At 40.6% G+C, this 19,508-nt stretch overlaps 1 protein-coding gene across 12 annotated transcripts in view; it reads left to right on the top strand.

Moving 5' to 3' along the window:
- Positions 1-19,508, top strand: part of ANKRD44 (ankyrin repeat domain 44) — a 133,993-nt gene that overhangs the window by 66,300 nt on the left and 48,185 nt on the right. For all 12 annotated transcript variants that reach the window (XM_050339774.1, XM_050339772.1, XM_050339773.1 and 9 more), the window contains exons 3-9: positions 2,232-2,310; positions 8,565-8,635; positions 12,324-12,524; positions 14,070-14,157; positions 15,844-15,986; positions 17,382-17,594; positions 18,995-19,073. In XM_050339774.1, coding sequence (XP_050195731.1) covers positions 2,232-2,310; positions 8,565-8,635; positions 12,324-12,524; positions 14,070-14,157; positions 15,844-15,986; positions 17,382-17,594; positions 18,995-19,073 — 874 coding nt within the window. The remainder of the gene's footprint in view (positions 1-2,231; positions 2,311-8,564; positions 8,636-12,323; positions 12,525-14,069; positions 14,158-15,843; positions 15,987-17,381; positions 17,595-18,994; positions 19,074-19,508) is intronic.

The following is a 19,508-nucleotide window of genomic DNA, read 5'->3' as shown; positions in this document are numbered from 1 at the left end:
ATCAAGTTTCTCAACTGCACGCTTGGCTGAGGGTGTAGTGTGTGGACTTCTCCCTGCCAAACTCCAGAAAATATTTCCTGTGGGGCTCTCTGTGAAAGTGAGCTCTGATTTGTTCCTGCTTGTGTTAAACAGAGAAGTTTTAGGGCTTTTTTCCTCTTGGAGAAATGAAGTTTAAATTCAGTTTCATGACTAAACCCAACTTTCCCTGGAAACTTGATTCTTGCTTAATATGATAGGACTTTGCAGGGATTTTAAAAAGTGAAAGCTGGGAAAGCTTACAGAGAGTTATTCCTGTTACAGAAGGATAAAAATTCTAGTTTTCTGTTTCATGTCCTTTCCTCTCTCAGTTATCAAATTTCCATCAGATTTACAGTTTAGTACATAATATCCTTATAATCAATAAAGTACTGAGTAGCCTTGGTTCTTTGATACAGAAAATGACTTGGCCTTGTATCATTAGCATTTGACTTCAAACCACGCTGCTCTGCTGCCAAACTTGGCTGTGTTGCAAGAAGCTGTCACAGAACTTGTCACTGACAGGTACGATGGCTGTTACAAATACTGCATTGTATAAAGAGAGCTTGGTGCATCAAAATGAACAGGCTAAAAACCCAAATAAAACTGATTCTGTTTTTGTATAAGTTTGATCAGTCTTAGCATATTTTTTGAAGAGTATTTATGGTAGGCCTTATATGCACTCGTGCCTGTAAGAGCTGTTTTGTGGGGGATTAGGTGTTAAGAACCGAGCATGTGAGAGGATCCAGCTTGTTATGTTGGTTCCTGAGAGGACACTGCTGGATGGACACTGCTTAACATTCATTTCGTTTGCCTCTCACGTGAGGAGGTGCAGTTCTGTCAGATACCTTCCTCTCTGACCTGTGACAGCCAGGGTTTTTTGTCATCTGTCTTCTGAGTGCTTTATGTGCACGCCCAGGATGAAAGAGCAAAACACAGTGCAGCAGACTTTGAGGACTACATGCGTTATATATATATTAAAACCCATACAAATATAAAAATTAAATTATTCTGGTTGATCAGTGGCTCTGTGCCTTTCAGTGTTGGAAAATACTTTTCAACAGTCAAATGACAAATGGTTCTGCCGCACTGACTTGTCCACATTTATAGCATACTTCAAAGGTATTCCAACTTTTTAGTCATGTTAAGAGTTATATTTTACATGATAGGCTCAGAGATCTGCTTTCAGGGACAGGATGTAAATACTGGTAGGTTTCTCTGTAGGTATGGTTTGCAGGAAGTGTTGAATTTGTTACCAGCTTACAATATTTAATGCTAGTAAGTTGCAATAAGTTTTGTTGATAAGGTCTCTTAAAACTTATTTTTGTGGTTAAGAAACCAAATTGAAATTCATTTAGGACTGGAAACTGGAATGAAATAGCACGATGAGCAATATTAGCAGTTCTTGTGATTCTTGCTGCCCATATTATAATGTTTTAACAGTTTCTTCTAAAGACCTGTGTTGTGCAATCATTGGAATAAAGCAATAAAAGAAAGGCGTTTTTTTTAAACACTATATTTATACCCCTTGAAGTTAGAAAAGAAAATCTTGCAAATGGACTCCTTAATGTGGAAAATTACAGAAATCAAATAAAAGTAGAGGCATTTCAGAAGTTATGTATATGATAATTAGCAATTCTTCGAAGTTTAAAGACACAGATTTGACTGGTAGTTTTTTCTTCTTCTATGTTTAAAGGATCAAGGTGCACATGCCCATTTTGGGCTGCTGTGTAGATACACCAGGCTAAATGGTGTACAAGGAACTTTGTAGACTAAGAGGATTGCATCTTGACCTTGAGTGTGGTTCCAAACCATTCTCCCAACTTAATCCTTCTGAAGACTCTGTGTCTTGTTGTACTGTTGGTGCAAACTGCATTACAAAGTCTGATATCCAGAAGCATCTGAGTTATACTGAGGTGATACTGAAGAGTAGGAAAGAGACCCACGGATGATGCCTTTTCCTCATTTTAGATTTGATTTGATCAAATGTAAACAGGCTCTCAGAGTAAAGACGGTGTCTCTGCAAGGTGTGATGGAAACAAGGGATAAAAAAGTTGAGGATTATTGGGAGGAATTGTGTTGTTGGGATCTTGAATTTTGTTCTTTCAATGAGGTTGCATTTCTGACTGTAAACAGAAATGCACACAGCAAATAAATATGTACAAATGCATTGCTCTTTTAAACCCAAATGTTTTCACTTACTTGTGGTTTTGTAGGATGCTGAGAAACGAACTCCTCTTCATGTTGCGTCATTCCTGGGGGATGCAGACATCATTGAGCTTCTCATTTTGTCAGGTAAGGTGGTGTCCTCACTGTTATTAACTGGTAAATTAGCTAATTTTAAAGCTACAAGGAATACCCAGCAAAGCACATAAAAGTGAATTTTGGGCAGTGCCTTTGTGTTCTGACTTTCACAGAGCTGGTTGCGTATGTTGCAACAGTGACTGAGCAGACTCAATAAATGAAGTAGATAGTTTTTAACAACTTCTGAAGCATTCAAACTGATGGTATTTTTGCTTCAGAAATTTGCTGAAGTACATATTTGAAATGTGGATTCACATCCTGGAGTACAAACCAAGAATTTCTGTTAAGCAAAAATTATTGTGGAATAACAGCAAAAAAGTTATAAATTAGTTTAAATTAGTTATAAGTGGTATTTAGGGTTAGAAATATGATTCTATGTGTCAGAAAGTTTATTTGGATGTTAGAAACTGTGCAGTAGGATATTCCTGAACAAAACAACAACAACAACAACAAAAAATGAAAACATGTTTCCCAACTGTTGTAGTGACAAAAAAATGTGATCAAAATATGTCAGAACAAAGCATAAAGCAGACATCTCTCAAGAATTGCACATAATTCATGGCAAACTCCTGGATCTGCCTGCAAATTTCAAAGGCAGTACTTTTTCTAAGCTGGAGAACTGTAAGAATAAAGCTTATGTGGTTTAAGAATTTGGGATTTAAAGGAACCTTGTGGTACAAATGTCTAACCCCTTGCAAGCAACCTTGCTACGTAGTTGGTTTCACAAATTATTGGGCTGCTTCTTCAAATCAGTTGTGTATTTTTTTTAAACTTATTTCAGAATTAGCATTCCTGTGACTGCAAGGCCTACCTTCTAATTTCCAACCTTGAATCCTAGAATAATTCAGGCTGGATGGGATTTCTAGAGATGACCTGATCCAGCCCCCTGCTCAGAGCACCAGCCAATTTCAAAGTTAGATCAGGCTGCTGATGGGTGCATGCAGACCACACAAACATGTATCTTTGGTTTACCAGTCCAACCACACCTGGAGAAAGCAGAAAATGAGAACTGAGTTTGCTGTAGTTTGTATTTCCTCTGTTTGTTTTGGGGGAAATTTTGGGTTGCCTAATTGCTCAATGGAGGTGACTGGTTGGACATGCATCGTCCATCAGACATTTCTGCTCTAACCCTGATGCCAGCAGAAGGCTTGGAAAGAACATTGCTCCGCTGACAGGTTATGCTTGGGTGGGTTTTCAGTGTGCTAAATGCAAACATGATTTTCTACACTGGGAGGTAATAGTTAATAAGCTTCATCTGTACGTGTGTTCTTGCAGTGTGTGTTGTTTGTCACATTCCACTGTGGTGTGAGAAGATTGAACAAGTAATGTCTTTTTGGAAAAAAAAAAAAAAAAGTTTTGCAAGTAGCAGCACAGGCAACATCCACATAAAGAGATAAGGGGAAGCTGTTTTGCCCATTTGTCTCTTTACTCCAAATAACATCCAAAAATGTCCTGGTGAACGTTGTTGGTTTTGATCACATTCCTAATAAGGGAAGGAGGCCTTCAAGTGTTCTTCTGGGACACTTAGTTCCAACACCTGACTGCCAAAATGTCATCCAAGGGCTGCAGGGTTTGTCTGGTCAACAGCATAAAATCTAGATGGTATATCTTGGGGCTTTTTTAAGTATCCAAGTGAGTGTGAAAAATTTGTAATGTGGGTTTTTAAAAATTGAACTTTGTGTCAGTGCCCAGTTAGCTCAGCATGAGTCAAAATTAATTTTATGTTGCATATTCCACCTGTTCATTGCTCTTTAATACCTGAAGTGGAGCCCCTGGTGGTCTAGTGGTAAAGGCGTGGTGCTGTCACCGCGGAGACCCGGTCAGGGCCACTCCCCGGGCAGATGGAGCTCGTTAACCCTTAAATAGGCAATCCACCTACGTCCTGGACCTCACTGCCACCGTCCAAGCTCGCTTGGCCCCGGCAGATGAACCTTAGGATTAAAGGGTGGGCTCAGTTCCGCGCACACTGTGTCTCACCTAAAAAATCCAATGCGCAGGCTGGAAGGTGGAAAGACCTTCCTCGGATCTTCGCTCGCGAAGACTGGCCATTATTATTAATATCTGAAGTACCATTATTTGATGACCATGAGTACTTGTATCCAAGAGCAAGTTTGGAGGTTTCTGAGGTTTGGATGAGCAGTTTGAGTTGTTATAAACACCTTTTTGTGACTGTGATCTGTCCATGAACTGGGCTGCAAAGATAACTGCAGCATCTTCCTTTGCGTCACCTCTTCATTCAGTAAACTGTATTAGTAAAAGTGTAGAATAAAAGATTAATCTGAACATAACATTTTATTACATAAACAGAAAAACTTTCTTGTCTGATTTAAAATGAGATGGTGTTTTCACAAAGGGAAAGTGCAAAACTGCTTGCTGTTGTTGTCAAGCAATAGTCTCAGCATGAGTAGAAACTAGGAGGGGTATCAATGTGTACTGCATTTTGTACAGGGCTCAGGAGAGAAATGAAATGAAATATGCACATTCTGATATTTGTAGCCCATGAACTGGTGGCAGCACAAATAAATGTAGTGTCTAATGAATAAAATTTCTGTTCAGGTTGTTGGAGACAGACCAGAAATGGCTTTCTAGGTAGCCACTGAAATGGAGTCTGAAATTGATACAGCAGAGTGCCAGGTCCCTCAACTGGAATGAATCATCCCAGCCCATTAAATGTCAGAGCCAGATAGATTTACACCAGCCCAAAGGTCTGAGCCATAATCATATGGTTCAAACTGGGGAAGTGTGCTCTGTCATTTTGTTTTTCCAGGCTGTGTGAAAGCAGGGAGCTTTGAGCACTTCTTCACCTCCTCTCTGTCAAAAAGGAGAAGGACCTGGGTAATCATCTCACATAAACAAAGCTCTGTATGATGACATAGTCATGGATGTGCAAGAACAACTGTCTGGGCAAACCCGAGCTCCATTCTCATCACCTTTGAGCTGGTGCCTGAGGGACTGATGTTTGAGCTCACTCCCTTACCCCTTGTCACCTGCCAAGGCACTTGCCATCTTGGAAACATTACCATGCCTTACTATTCCAGAAAGCTCTGAGCTTCTTGGTCAGAAGTTATGGCAGCTGTCCTTACATTTGTGAGGGCCTATTGCTGTGTCTCATAGCAGGAGTTGGAAAGGTGCATGCAAATGATGACATTAATAGGTTAAAGTGTAGAGTTTTCTTCCTTCGTTGACCATCCCTAATTTTGGATATTTAGACTGTGGAATCTCAGTTTATTAGAGACATGTGCATTTGGCAGATGTGCTGCATGGAAAATTCTACTTTGGTTATGGTAAAAAGATGTTAACTTGATTCCTGAAAGCCAGCATTGAGTTATGTCAGATCTCATAAGACACAGAAGGCCATTTCAGATTTATTTTCTCTTTTGGCAGAAAAATTGGAGCGTGAAAGATGGCAAAGATTACAAAGTAGGCCTATAAAGAAAAGTGGAACACAGAAAGTTTCCTCTCTGTTGATTTTATCTGTGACATTATATGTTATGTTGTCTACTTCAGCCTCCCAGAGCAAATCCCTACAGCTAAGCCTTTCCTTCAGGCTCAGAGGTATGAGCCCTCCCAACAGCAAAGTGCAGAAGATGGGGCTGAGAAAAGGCTTTTCTCTGAAGAGTGTTTGTAAAGTGGGTATTTTATGGGGTGGATGGGTGCTGTGGCTACCTGAAAGGACTTTATGTGAAATCTTTAAAGCAACTTATATTTTCAAGGAAGACTGTTCTGTGAAGGACACCATACACACCAAGTGAATATGAGCCCTCTCTGTGCTTATAAACACACAGATTAATTCACAGAGTATTGTAGGAAGTGCTTTGAAATACGGTTGGGGTTCTTGGTCCAGAGTGAGGAGAGGGACACTCAATCTCTGGGTGACTTTGAGGAAATGTCTCGGGATAGACTCGAAAATTTAAGCTTCTGTTTTTTATGTAGAGCTGATTGTAGGTGCATTAGCATGTTCTAGAGCACTTTACTCAGTGCTTTCCAAGAGCTGCTCCTGGGCTGTCACAGGATGAATGCTCAAGTTCCTGCAGTGTACAGGACACAGCATCATTCACTGGGTGCTTCTGCTTGATCTCCCCTAAAATGGCAGGTATTTTCTCTCCCCAAAGGAGTGCATCAGTGCTGGTGAAATTTTCATGGTCATTAACCACTGACTGGAAGGAACTGCTGGGAACCTAAAAGCTGAATTTTGGTGAAGGAAATGGGCAGTACGGGGGGAAATGTTTTGAAACATCTCTTCAGGAAATGTGCACCCTGAGTAAATGGACAACAGCAGCTCCTGTAACAGGCAACAGATGAATTGTGCATCTCCTTAAAAACAGAAATCAGAAACATATTGAAATATGAAATATTGAAAGATACTGAAGTGATGCATTGAATTAGATACATAAGAGCAATTTCACTGTTTCACGTAAAGAGGCATAGAGAGGTAAAGAAAATTGGAAAACAGCTGAGAAAGAAAAGGCTGATAGCATGCTGGGTATTATTTTATTTATACTGTTATCATTTTCCATTTAATATTTTCTTTAGCTGCTTTCTTGGCAACTATTTCAGTTTCTCAAAGGGTAAGTGGTTCAGTGGAGGGCAGGAATAACTACTGATGGAGACACTTTTCCAGGTTTGCTAATCATCTTCATACCAATGCCACTGGAGTTCTTGAATACTGAGGAATAATATATTTGTCATGCTTTGCTACTCCACAGATAAACCTTTCTGATTTGCAACCATCTGCTTCTAGGAATTAGTGAATCAGTAGAAGTAAAGCGAATGAAACCTTAGTTAAGAACATGAGGCAAACCCCAAGGCAAATACAAAATAAATTTCTAACCCCAAAAAGATTTAGTGGCAATCATTAGGAATTCATATAGGTAGTTTTCATCCCCAAGACCTCTACCAGTCCAAGTCAGGATAATCAAAGGTGCCTTGAAGTCAAGTGTCAGCTTCCTGATGGTGGAGAAGGTTGTTGCCTTACATATCTCTTGTGTAGGAAAAAGGCAGGATACTAATGTGTATTAACTGTAATGGCCTTCTCAGGGAGATAAAATAAGCTAATAGCTTCCTTGCTTAGATGGATTAATTAGAAAACTCTCTAAAACTGTTGTCTTTTCTAAAGGGTGTTTTCCTAGAGGGCAGGTTGTACCACCAGGTACCAGGTTCTGAGGCGAGTTTGGAGGATTACCTCTAATTGTTGCAATAGTTATGAAAGTGGCTTTCTCTTACTTACAGCCAAAAAATTGCATCCTGACTTGTGGAAATATGCAAGAACTTGTTTCATCTCTGATTATCTAGCACAATTCCCAATAAACACTGTGATTCAGAGGCAAACATCTTAATATCCCTGAGAATCAGCTCTCAGAAAGTGATTCTGATTCAGAGAGTGGGATTTATTAATTACGGGCTTTTGTATGCACTGAAGTGATGGTTCAAAATGAACCTTAAGAATCCCTTTGTTCATGAAGTTCACAGGCCCATCCAGGCTATGTGCATGACACTTGTGCTTCTCTATGGGTTTTTTTTCTGCATATGCTACTCTTCTCAGAATAGTGCTGCTACCTGCAGACATGAAAGGTACAATATTTTCAGGTTTAAGCCCTTTTTAAAATTAGTATCTCTAGTCTTTATCAGTGAATTTCCTTTCTGGAACCACTGTAGTTAAATATTCTTCCTTTATCCTTTTTCTCTGGCAAACCAGAGAAAACCCAAACCCATCCTCTCGTGCAGCTGCCTTTGTCAGAGTGCCCATTAGCACTGGACTGCACAGAAGGCAAACAGGTGGTCTCCTTCATCCCTCCCCTTATGATGTTTTCTGAGTAACACTCACAGAACATGATGTAATAACTGCCCATTTTCGTCCCCAACCTGAGCATTTCCTGATCATGTGTTCTTGATCCCAGCAAGATTTGCAAAGCAAGGAAGTGATCATTTTTTAGTGTTCTGTCTGATGCAGCTGAAGACAAGAGGCAGTTCAGGCTATTCCCTTCCTTCTGTCTTCACACAGCAGTGTGTCCTGTAAACAAAACAATTCATAAAAATAGTCCTGCCTATCCATTTCCTTTCTTTCCCCATCACACGTCAGCTCCTATCTATCAGATATCTGGAAACACATTTCCAAGGTGAACAGGATGCCAGGAGAGTCCTGGGGAACACTGAGAGTGCCACACACGGCTCAGCTCTTGTTCCTAGGGCAAAGCTTTTGGTGTTGCACCCAAGGCGTGGATGTAACCTCTGCTCTTTATTTGCAGGTGCCCGTGTTAATGCCAAGGACAATATGTGGCTGACCCCTCTCCATCGAGCAGTTGCTTCAAGGAGTGAAGTGAGTAAGATTTGATTACCCTGCTTTTGCACATAAACTGCATGCTGGGGGGAAAAGCAAACCCTCGGGAGCTGTAGTGGGTGGCAGGGTGAGGCAGAGGGGGAAAGCATTTTCTGTGTGCAGGGTCTGTAGCATTGCAGCTGGAGGCCAGCTTTTACAAGTTAGTTATAGCTGCTTCTGAGCCTTAATGTGGATGATTTTCACCTGGCTTTACATTACTGTAGCAAGTCATACTGAGCAACCATCAGCTGGAGTAGGTGACCAGGATTGGCGTGGGATAGAGTCACAATGGTCTACAGTGCTCGTACGTGCATCTTCAAGTGGGGAAATAGAGAGGAATAAATCCATGTGGATGTGTGCATGCTGTGCATGTGCCAGAAGGGAGTGGATGTGGATGTGATCCAACACACATTACACAGTTTGTTTTGGTTAATTGCATTTCAAGGCATCCCTTAGGTTTTCTGTTAATGCGTTTGATTCATGCATGAGGGAGAGTTTGCCCATATTTCTTCTACTGGACAAATAAAAATCTTCTGGCATCATGTTGTACCTCTTCTCTTGCTGTCTTAAAAAGGAGCAGCAATAACTATCAGGAATGCAGGTCAGGCATGACTGTGTTTTCAACTGCACCATTATTCTTGGCTTTCCATTGTAGACCTCCCTGTCTACTCTCATCCTCCTAATACTCAGTTAACAGTGAGCCCAACTGCAGCCTGAATTGGCTGCTGGGGATGAGGGGAGGGGTTGTAAAAGAGACAGTGGGTGGCTGCCTTCCAGAGACTGATGGACTCGAATCACCTCCGTAACAGTCCCAGTGCTTGCCAAGCCTGGAGGCAGGAATCCCGGGCCCGCTTCTGAACTTGGGCATTGTTTGGCTGCTGGCTGAGCTTCCCAGCTGCTGGCATCCACTGAAACCCTCTGAAAGGAATAGCTGATAGAGTATGAATGCTGTAATGAAGCACAATACAAAAAGCCATGTTGGAAAACAAAGATCAGATTTAAATCTTAAAAACCAGCCACAGTCTTTCTGATGCGGGAATTGCAGTGTGCTTGGTTTCTTCTTTTGGATGTGTCAGAGTACATGATTTTTATTGCCAGTGACAGTCCTAACAGAAAATGTATGTCTTTCTGGGGGTTTGAGTCTCATTTTTAACTCTTTGTCAGCTGAAGCACAATGAGAAAGTGTGCTGGCAGTTGTGATACCTCACAGTGAGTACCCTGGTGCATTAGTGAGGCAGTAGGGGAGGGCCTTTGATGCCTTTTCATGGTCTGCTATATATTTTATAAACATGTGTAACTTTCTTCTCCTGGCCCTTTTTCTTTGTTATTTATATTATAATTCCTATTTTGTTAATAATTTTGAAACAGGATTTAGGATTTTTGAGGCTTTTTCAGTTCTGCTTTTTACTTTATTACACAAGCGAACAAATGTGCAGCTCTGATAGTGATAGCAGTAAATAGCAGTGGGTGAATCCATAGCTCACACTGATAGTAGGAGATGAATTAATGGTCCAGGAGTCAACCAGTGTAGTTTTTGAAGTTCTTGTGAGCACAGTTGCTTTCAGAATGATTACCAAGAAATTTTAAGTTTTATTATCAATCTTTTACTATGAAGGTTTCACAGGATTCCAAATCTGTTTCCTTGAACCATTTTTATATGTTAAAAGCTTGAACCCATTTTTACTTATGTCTTCATGATTTTTGAAGTGGGCTTTAGTGATTTAAATGCTTATTTACAAATCAACAACGCTTGGGTGTGACTGTGGAGGATTGTTAATGGATGTTATCAGCTTTTAGCCTTACATAGTTGGAAAAGTAAAGATATTTCACTGTGATAACTTGGGATAGCTACAGCCACTGACTGCAGAGGCTTACACCATAGCTGTGCACTGCATGCATATGTAGAAACTGTATTAATAAAAGGGGAAAGCTCATGCTCTCAAAAGCTATAGAATTGAGAGTTGTCCATAAGGACTCTTCACTTTTGATCCCAAATCTGATAGAGCAGCAGACTGTAATATATATAAACAAAAATGTGTAAATGGGTTTTTTGGTTTTATTTTTTAAAAGTCTAGATATTTTTAGTTTAGGCTTTTCAGTCCTTTTTACTTGCTTCTAAAAATTCTCCTTTAACAACATCTTTCTTTCATTAAGAGTTAAAGTGCATGAATTTTCCTGCTGACTTCATGTCCCATCTGGGTAGGTCTCCAGTGAATTACATTTAAATGACTTTTTAAATAGTAGGCCTGTAATTTAAAAAACAAAATCCTATTGAGACATCAACAGCCATATATCATTATTGATGCTGTAAGAGATGCAATGTCACTAACTGAAAAACACTGTTAAAGAACATTTTGTGAGATGGCTGCAGAAAATGAAATTGCTGAGATCATTTGAGGACAAAGAAATACTACTCCTAGTAATGTATGTACTGTCAACAGAGACTGCAGGCACTCTCCTGGGCCATTCTAGATATAAAAGTACTATTTAAACATACTGTGTGCATTTGTTATTCATTAATAAAATTTTGGCTGGGCTTACCAGAAAACTTTTCAGTTTATGGAAAAAGAATAAGGTGCTGTGTAGGATTAGGGCTCTCCCACTTACCAGATGTGAGTTGTATTTAGCAGACAAGGCTACTTGAATGCTACTGTGTCCCCAGTGGTTCCTTCATATTTTGTTTATTTGTGAAGAAAAAAGGAAGAAGAAATGAAATGTAATTTTGAGAAAAACTTGGTTTTCCCCCTGACTTGCTTAATGGCAGATGCATGAACAGAAGCAGAAAAGAACTGACTGTGAATTCTCCAGTCAGACAGGCTCTCAAGGGAGAACAACACATTTTCTCACTGGGAAATATTCATTTTTAACCAATGAAATTAACCTTAAAAGATGTTGTTTGCTCTCAGGCTGACAGAATGGATACTGCAATGAAGACCCTTGGCCTGTGCTTAACCCTTAGGGAGGAAAGGAATGCTGATACTAACCTGGGGACACCAGCATTCTCATGTTTTTGCAAAGCTAAAACTTTGTTTTCACATGTTCTTTATTGCCTTATTTTTCCTGTTTATAAATACGACTAACAGCAATTTACTGTTATTTTACTGTCCAAAATGACACGCTTTTCGGTTTATAAGTGATTCCTGTAACAGTATGTGTTGGGTTTGCATGTCAGGGCTCTGGCAGGGGGAGGCTGTAGGGGTGTCATCTGTGAGAAGCTGCTGGAAGCTCTCCCCATGTCCAGCAGAGCCAATACCAGGCAGCTCCAGGATGGTCCCACTGCTGGCCAAGGCTGAGCCCACCAGCAATGGTAGCAATACCTCAAATAAATACATTCATTTCTTCACTGGGAGCACAGTTCTGATGACTGTGGTACTGAAGCTTAATCAACTGGACAGGCTGGGCTCTCTTCATAGGCAGCTTTGGACATCCTCAAGTCCAGCTGGGAAGTGTGGACTGTGAGGCCGCTGCTCTAAATGGCAGCAGCGGTAATGTGTGCTCTGGCATTGGAATGAACAATGCCATTTCAGTACCCTGGGAGGTTGTTTTGATAAATGTTATTCTCCTTCCCTCCTGGCCACGTGTGCTGTGCATGAGTGATCGCTCAGACACAGTGACTGAACCGCCAGGAAGGTGGGCCGAGCCTTTATTCCGGCCGCCCAGTTACGCTGTGGCTGTGCTGCCGTTGCAGGAGGCGGTGCAGGTGCTGATCAAGCACTCGGCCGACGTCAATGCCCGGGACAAGAACTGGCAGACGCCGCTGCACGTGGCGGCCGCCAACAAGGCGGTGAAGTGCGCGGAGATCATCATCCCCCTGCTCAGCAGCGTCAACGTGTCGGACCGCGGGGGCCGCACCGCGCTGCACCACGCGGCGCTCAACGGCCACATCGAGGTGAGCCGCCCCACAGCCGGCCTGGCCACGGGCTTACTGATGGGTTTTCTCGTTTTGTGCACTTGACCTGCTGTTGCTGCGTTAGACTGACCCCCCCAGCCCTGGCCCCCGCGATTCCTGCCGCTCAGCTGCTTTCCAAACTGAGGGACAGGTTTCCCACCTGCAGAAACAGGACAGTGGCTGGAGAGCACCTGTGCAGAGCCAGCGTGCGAAGGAGGTGTGCACGCAGACACAGAGAGCTGGCTGTGTCACTGCTTCCAGCTGCTCCAGGGTGTCCTTGGCTCTTTTGAACTGGACTGCCTGTGAAAATCGCAGTAGTAGAGTGGAAAGAATGGAAAACTGGTGGATTCATTTCATACTGAAGAAATTTGCAGCTGTGTGAGATCCAGTCACTCAGCTTTTCTCATTAGTCTTCTAGAAAATTTGCTTCTGTTTTTCTACTAACTCAAGCAAACCCTTCTAGTATAGTTACTGTTTAACTATATGAGAAAAACTATAGTTTTGTAAATAAAGCCCCTATGTAAAGGATTTTGCTAGAATCTTTAGATCTGGGTACAATGATTCTCATTTCCCCATTTCACACTTGAAGATCAAGATATTGAAGAAAAACTCTCAGACTGGAGCAGTAGGCTCCAGTTGATCAGTGAACTGTAATTAAAAGAAGGAAGAGGAATGGCAGTCCCTGTAAAATGATGGTGTTTGGCCCTTAAAATACTGCACTGTAGGAAAAAGACAGTAATGTTTGTGTCTAACTGTCATAACTTAAAGCTCCTGAGCTTTTGGATAGAGAATATCACAAATGTGGACTGCTATACACATGCTATTATTCTCTGTGGCAGAACAGTGTAAGAGAGGATTACTTTCATCTGTAGTTTATGATTTTAGAATGTTTTGCTGAAAAATAGAGTTGCTGTGATTTCTGTTCTTTTTTTAATTTTTGTTGCCCCCTAGCCCCAATTTTTCTTACATTTCATGTTGAATGATTGGCAGTGGGGAAAGCAGTTTTTTACCTCTTAACTGGGCTGCCTAAAAGGCCAGCATTGTACAGGAAGCAGCTTGGGGCTGTCCACACCACTGTAGGCACATGGGAACTTAATGAAAATCAACGTGGTGTGGCGAGAGATGGACACTCCTTGAGGAAAGATCCAGCAGATCTTAGGGTTTGTTATGACATAGTCTGGAGGAGTCTTGTCCCAGTCCACAAGGAAACTGCCTTAATTGGTCTTAACAGTAAAATTAAGAACAAAGTTTCACTTCCAGGCCTGTTTCTTTTCCGGCTGGTTTGCCAAACTGGATTTGATGCACACTGCAGTAGTAGCACTCTCCATGCTCTCAGCCCCCTCTGTGGAAACAAAACTTGTCCTGGTTCCTTGTGACTATCACTGGTGCTTGTGGTTAATGCACGCGGCTTTGAGCACTGTTTGTGTCATTCACAGATTTATCATTCAAATGCAGCACCTAGTTGATCCCAAGTTTATTGGTAGATTGATTTGTTATGTTATATGTCATCTGTAGGGTTGGTTTACTTGCTGTTGTTACTTCTAGATGGTGAACTTGCTCTTGGCCAAGGGGGCGAACATCAACGCTTTTGACAAAAAGGACAGAAGGGCTCTTCACTGGGCAGCCTACATGGGTAAGGCTTGGGCTGTCGCTCCTGCTTTTTAACTTCCTATTCACAAAAAAAAGTCATGTTTCAAAATGGACAAGAACAGATCTGGCCATGGAAAGTGAGTGTTGTAATTACCCTGAAGAGGGAAAGGTTCAGCGGATCTAAATAAACTCTGTCCATTTATGGGTTTGCAGCTACTGAGATCTTGGCTGTGATTTCACTTTTAATTGTGGGCTTTTTGTGTTGCTTTTTCAGTTTGGTCTTTTTTATCCTGGCTCTAGTTCCAGACTGAACTATATTTGGGAAAGAAAAACTACAGGTTATATTTCAGTTTTTGCTAAAGACTATTCTATATAAAATGCAAATAACTATGGTCATAAACCCAAGTTTATAAGGAGCTAAATTATGAAGTTCTTAGGAAATGCTTCACAGGTGATTTCCTCCTGTTAGGAGCAAATTGTCATCTTTTATTCCAGAGTGGACAAGAGCAAACGATTTGTCTGTTCAAAACATCAGTGGTGTTACCAAATACTTCTTAACTAAATCAATTGACCTTATTATTCCTTTCAAGTTAAAGGAAAATTTCTTACAGTGAGGCATTATAATTTAAAAATACTAGAACAAATTTGCTTGTGATAGTGGTCACGCTTGTTCAAGAGCTTTTGTTGGCCAAGCAGTTTATATTTCGGATGACAGTTTGTTGGGAGTTGTGTGCCCTCCACCAGGAACTCTTTCATTTGACCAAGTCAAAAATCTTGATTTAAATCCTGGCACTTTTGGAAGTGAGATAATAGGAGATTTCAAACTGTGAGAAAAGCATATTGTGTGGTTTTTTGATACACACAGACAGATGGAAAGGCTCTTGCCAACAACTGTGATGTGGCTTTTGAGCTAGAGAGCTTTGAACTCCACTGTGTAGACGTGAAAGGCTTTTCCATTGTGCCGTGCAATTCCACGTCTCTTCTGCTCTTAAATGTTTTCAGAAATTCATGATGTGCTTTAAAAAGTATTTAGATAACGTCTAAGGCCTAAATTAGCAATGGAATTTAGGAGCCTGTACTGCAGTTTAGACAGAATTTAGATATTGAGACTTGAACATCTTATCCTGTAAGCCCTTACATAGTTTACTGAATGCTTAATTATCTTTGGACGCTTGGAATTTGTCTATACAGTTTCCTAGGTCCAGCACTTGAAATTTAGTTTTCTATGTCCTCAATGATGCTAGCAAAGAGGATACCTCCATTTTATAATTTATTAAAGTTATTTTTTTATCACTAACAAAAAACCCAAGAAGTTTAAATAGGTGTGTTTGCAGATCAATAGGATGCTGTTTTGGGAGACTTCTATTGCCCTGCTCCTGTGCTCACTGTTCTTTCTGTAACAGGGAGATTAAAACACAAACTGTTAGTCTTAGAGAAATAAATGGAAAAGATTTGTGGTTTTGTTCTTTTAGCGGCTGGAAAACTAAGTCAGTAAAGAGAAATTCAGACACATCTGGGGAAGATGAATGCATGGATTTCTTGACAAAGCCTGGAGCCTAGGAGCCTAGGAACGTTTATGAAAATGCTTTTTATTTTTTCCCTTGTAAAACTGTGGGAACACTTTAAAATAGCAGTGAAAGGGCAGTGCATTAGCAAGAAAGCAGTAATTTGGGAGAAATGGTGCTGTAGGATGATGTATTCACTGATAACTGTCTTTCATCTTTTGAAGGTCACCTGGAAGTTGTTGCCTTACTGATTAATCATGGTGCAGAGGTGACTTGTAAAGACAAGAAGGGTTACACCCCACTTCATGCAGCTGCATCCAATGGGCAGATTAATATTGTGAAACAACTCCTTAACCTGGGGGTGGAGGTATGTGGTGACGTGCACTTCGTTGGAGTGTCCATGTTTCTCCATATTTAGAGACAGTCTTTTATTCTTATGGATGCTGCTAAAGACATTGGCAGAGCTTTTAAACAAAAGAGGTCCCATTTTCTGGACCACCTCATGCTTCATGTTGTTTATTAGTTAAAGAGTCAGGAAACATACTGTATTAAAGAAAGTCTGATATGGGCAGTAAATTCTAGGACACCTTGCTGAAGAAATCAGGAAATATATGCTGTTCCTGCAGTAGAAGATGGAGTAATGAAATTTTCCTTGATTCAGCATTTCCTTTTATATGATGTGTGGTGATTCTTAACATATACTCTACATACTTTACCTAAACAGGAGATCAGGGTGTTTTGGTTTAGTGACCCATATTTCCTCTGTAGCTGATGGAGGGAAGGATAAGGATTATTTTCACTCTGGGAAATAACTTTTTTTCAGGGCACAGACTTCTCTTTATTGCCAGCTCCTCAGAGCAGTGGTGAGATGACCAGAAGAGCCTGCACTAATGAGGCAGTTAATCAGAGATGGCAAATAAAGCCACTGCATTTGCCATTTCGTCTTTGGCTCACTTGATGTACCAAAAAATTGTCAGAAGTTCATGTTCACAGGCTGGTGGCTGGGAAGTTGAAGGGGAAAAGGTGTTATTAGGTAGTTACTAGCATAGCACTGCTTTAACTTTCCCATTCTCCACCACTGGGGATCTGATTTTTGAGACACCTGGATTTCATGGAAGGCTGTTCACACCATCTCTGAGTCTTGTACAATCTGTCTTGTCCTGTTTTAGAGATCAGCAGCTGAATACTAAGTTGGTCATCAAGAAGTAACATAATCTTAATTACATCTTTATAGTACTGAGCTACTGAAAGTGGTTTCTTATTGAACCATAAATGGCTGTTCACTTTAACCTTTCTTTCACTCAGATTTCTTCGTTCCACTTCCAAAATAAATGTGTGGAAAGAGCTCTTACACCTGTATTCTGTTCACAAAAACTCAGTAGTCGCTGTTGTAATTTTTTAAAAATAAAAATTGTGAGCTTTTTATTTATCTTGCTTTTACACTTACATGTAAAAACTTTCCAGCTTGTTAGGACTTTTGTCATCATCATCATCATCATCATTACATAGTCCTGCTATCAACTTTAAGCTTCATAGTGGCTTTTAGAAATTGCCAGAAGGATAGAAAGTTAATAATAGTAAAGGTAAAGCATTCCAGGTTAAGCTGTCTGGGAGTGTATTTTGTCAATGAAATTTGCTGGTGAGAAATATGCCCTATGACAGTTCAAGCCTCCAGCTATTTCCATTTGTGGTGTATGATGCATTATGTAAAATGCTAAGCTGATGTCTGTAATTTTAACTGTGTCTCCTTGTCTCGTTTTAGATTGATGAAATGAACATCTATGGAAACACTGCACTTCACATTGCCTGTTACAATGGTCAGGATTCTGTTGTTAATGAGCTGATTGACTATGGTGCTAATGTAAATCAGCCTAACAATAATGGATTCACTCCCTTGCATTTTGCTGCTGCCTCCACTCACGGAGCACTGTGTCTTGAACTACTAGTGAATAATGGGGCAGATGTTAATATTCAGGTAAAACTTGCATTCCAGCTCTACAGTTTTACTTTATCCTATTTGCATACCTCAGGAAGAAACTGTAATAATGAGTACAGCATGGCTTTAAAGCCTTGATGGAATTAGAGTGATGCTGAGAATGTTGATCATTAAACTGTTTGGATGAGGTTACTTCCCAGCAGAGGAGCTCTCAGTGCCTTGATAAATATAATGGCAGCTCTAAACTCTAGGCTTTCTTGAATGCATAAACCAGTACTAAAAATTAGTCCCAGAAGCTCTGTCAAAATGTTATCTCAGGGGATGGTGGTAAGTCAAGGAACTTATTCCTTTATGGTGTTTTCCATCCCCCTGTAATGTGGATATAATTAAACCTGATTCTGAACAGTTCATTTTGACTTTCCAGGGAATAAGAACTGAAGGTTGATTGTCACCTACTTTAGAGCCCAAGTTTACAAAGTCTGATTCTGCTTAGGATATCTGAATGTTCTTGAGGCTCAATTGATACATCTTGATGAAGCTGAAAGGGACTTGCTGTTATCCAACAGAGGGTACTGTATAGGTACCAGGAGATTTGAGGTCTCCGAGTTCATATAAGATTTTGACTACTTTAGTTTAAACTCTGTTTCAGTTTCCCATCTGTAAAACTAGCATTTAATTCCTGACATATTTAACACCCTTGAGATCAGTGAATAGTCTGTGCACTATTTAAATTCAGAATTATTAAAATGAAATTGGGGACTGTGCTTGCCAACAAAGGTGAAACCTCTTCCCCATAAACATGAAGTGATGTGAGTAGTGAGGCTGGTACCATGCCTGGGTTATTTTTCATTCCTCAGTTTCCCCAGTCTGTTTCTTTCTCTAGAACCCAAAACATTGCTCCCTACTCATTGAACCTTTCCCTTCATAAGCCTTCCCTCTTTTCTACTTGTCTTTTGTAGACATCCTGTTTTTGATTGTGTGGAAATTTATTAACAACAATTTTTTTGTGTTGTGGTTTTATTTTGGGATTGTCTATAAAATACAGACTGATAAACAGGAAGTCTCTCACAGACTGCCCTCCTACTTAGCTTTGTGGTTCCTTTGCTGTTCTTTATTCCCCTTGTTGCAAAAGTTAAGGAAAATGATTGAATGGGATGTGTTACTTAAAAACAATGTCAAAAAATAGTATGTCATGTATCTGTGGGTTTTACTGCCAGGCTGTAAGGACAGGCTCCACTCCAGCCCATTTCCTACTCATTGCTGAGGAACTGTTTTACTTGTGTGCATTTGCCATCATCTGTAGGTTCAGCCCTACAAACTTTTGAAGTCGTCAGAGTTTTTATCTGAAGAATAGTTCTAGGATGTTGAGCTGAGAGACTTTAAATTGTTACTACTGTTTTACATGTTAAATGGCTGGGTTTCTGTTCTGTTTCTGTTAGAGTAAGGATGGGAAGAGCCCACTGCACATGACAGCTGTCCATGGGAGGTTCACAAGGTCGCAGACCCTCATTCAGAACGGTGAGTTTCTGTGCTTGTTTAATGATTCTCCAAAAGATTAGGCATTTCCAACGTTGCAGTTTCCAGTTGTTCTGACTCAGAGTGCCAAAGAACTGCTCTGAGGGCTCCTTCATCGACTTCTGGCTTTGAGCTGCACTGACAGCTCTCATTCCATCGTGTCATCACAAGCTGAGATTTTGGTTGCTAACAAAATCTCATAATCTTCCAGCTGACAGCGGTCCAGCTGATCTGTTCAGATTTTTAATCTGAAAACAAGAGTTGAAAGTTGTGTTTAGGTCTTTTTTCTGCCGAGCAGCAAGTACAGTTTTCTTTCTCAAACTATTTCAAAACTAAAACTAAAAAAAAAAAATCCAAACTAAAAACACCCCCAATAAAACTTTCTAGTTCTCCTCCCTTGGGAGCTCTGGTGTTCTAAAAGCTCAAACCATTTTCTTT

The sequence above is a fragment of the Myiozetetes cayanensis genome, unplaced genomic scaffold (assembly GCF_022539395.1).
Source record: "Myiozetetes cayanensis isolate MyiCay16 unplaced genomic scaffold, myiCay2020 scf9, whole genome shotgun sequence".
Lineage (NCBI taxonomy): Eukaryota > Metazoa > Chordata > Aves > Passeriformes > Tyrannidae > Myiozetetes > Myiozetetes cayanensis.
Note: the sequence above shows the minus strand (reverse complement) of the source record. Positions and strands in the feature narration are given on the sequence as shown.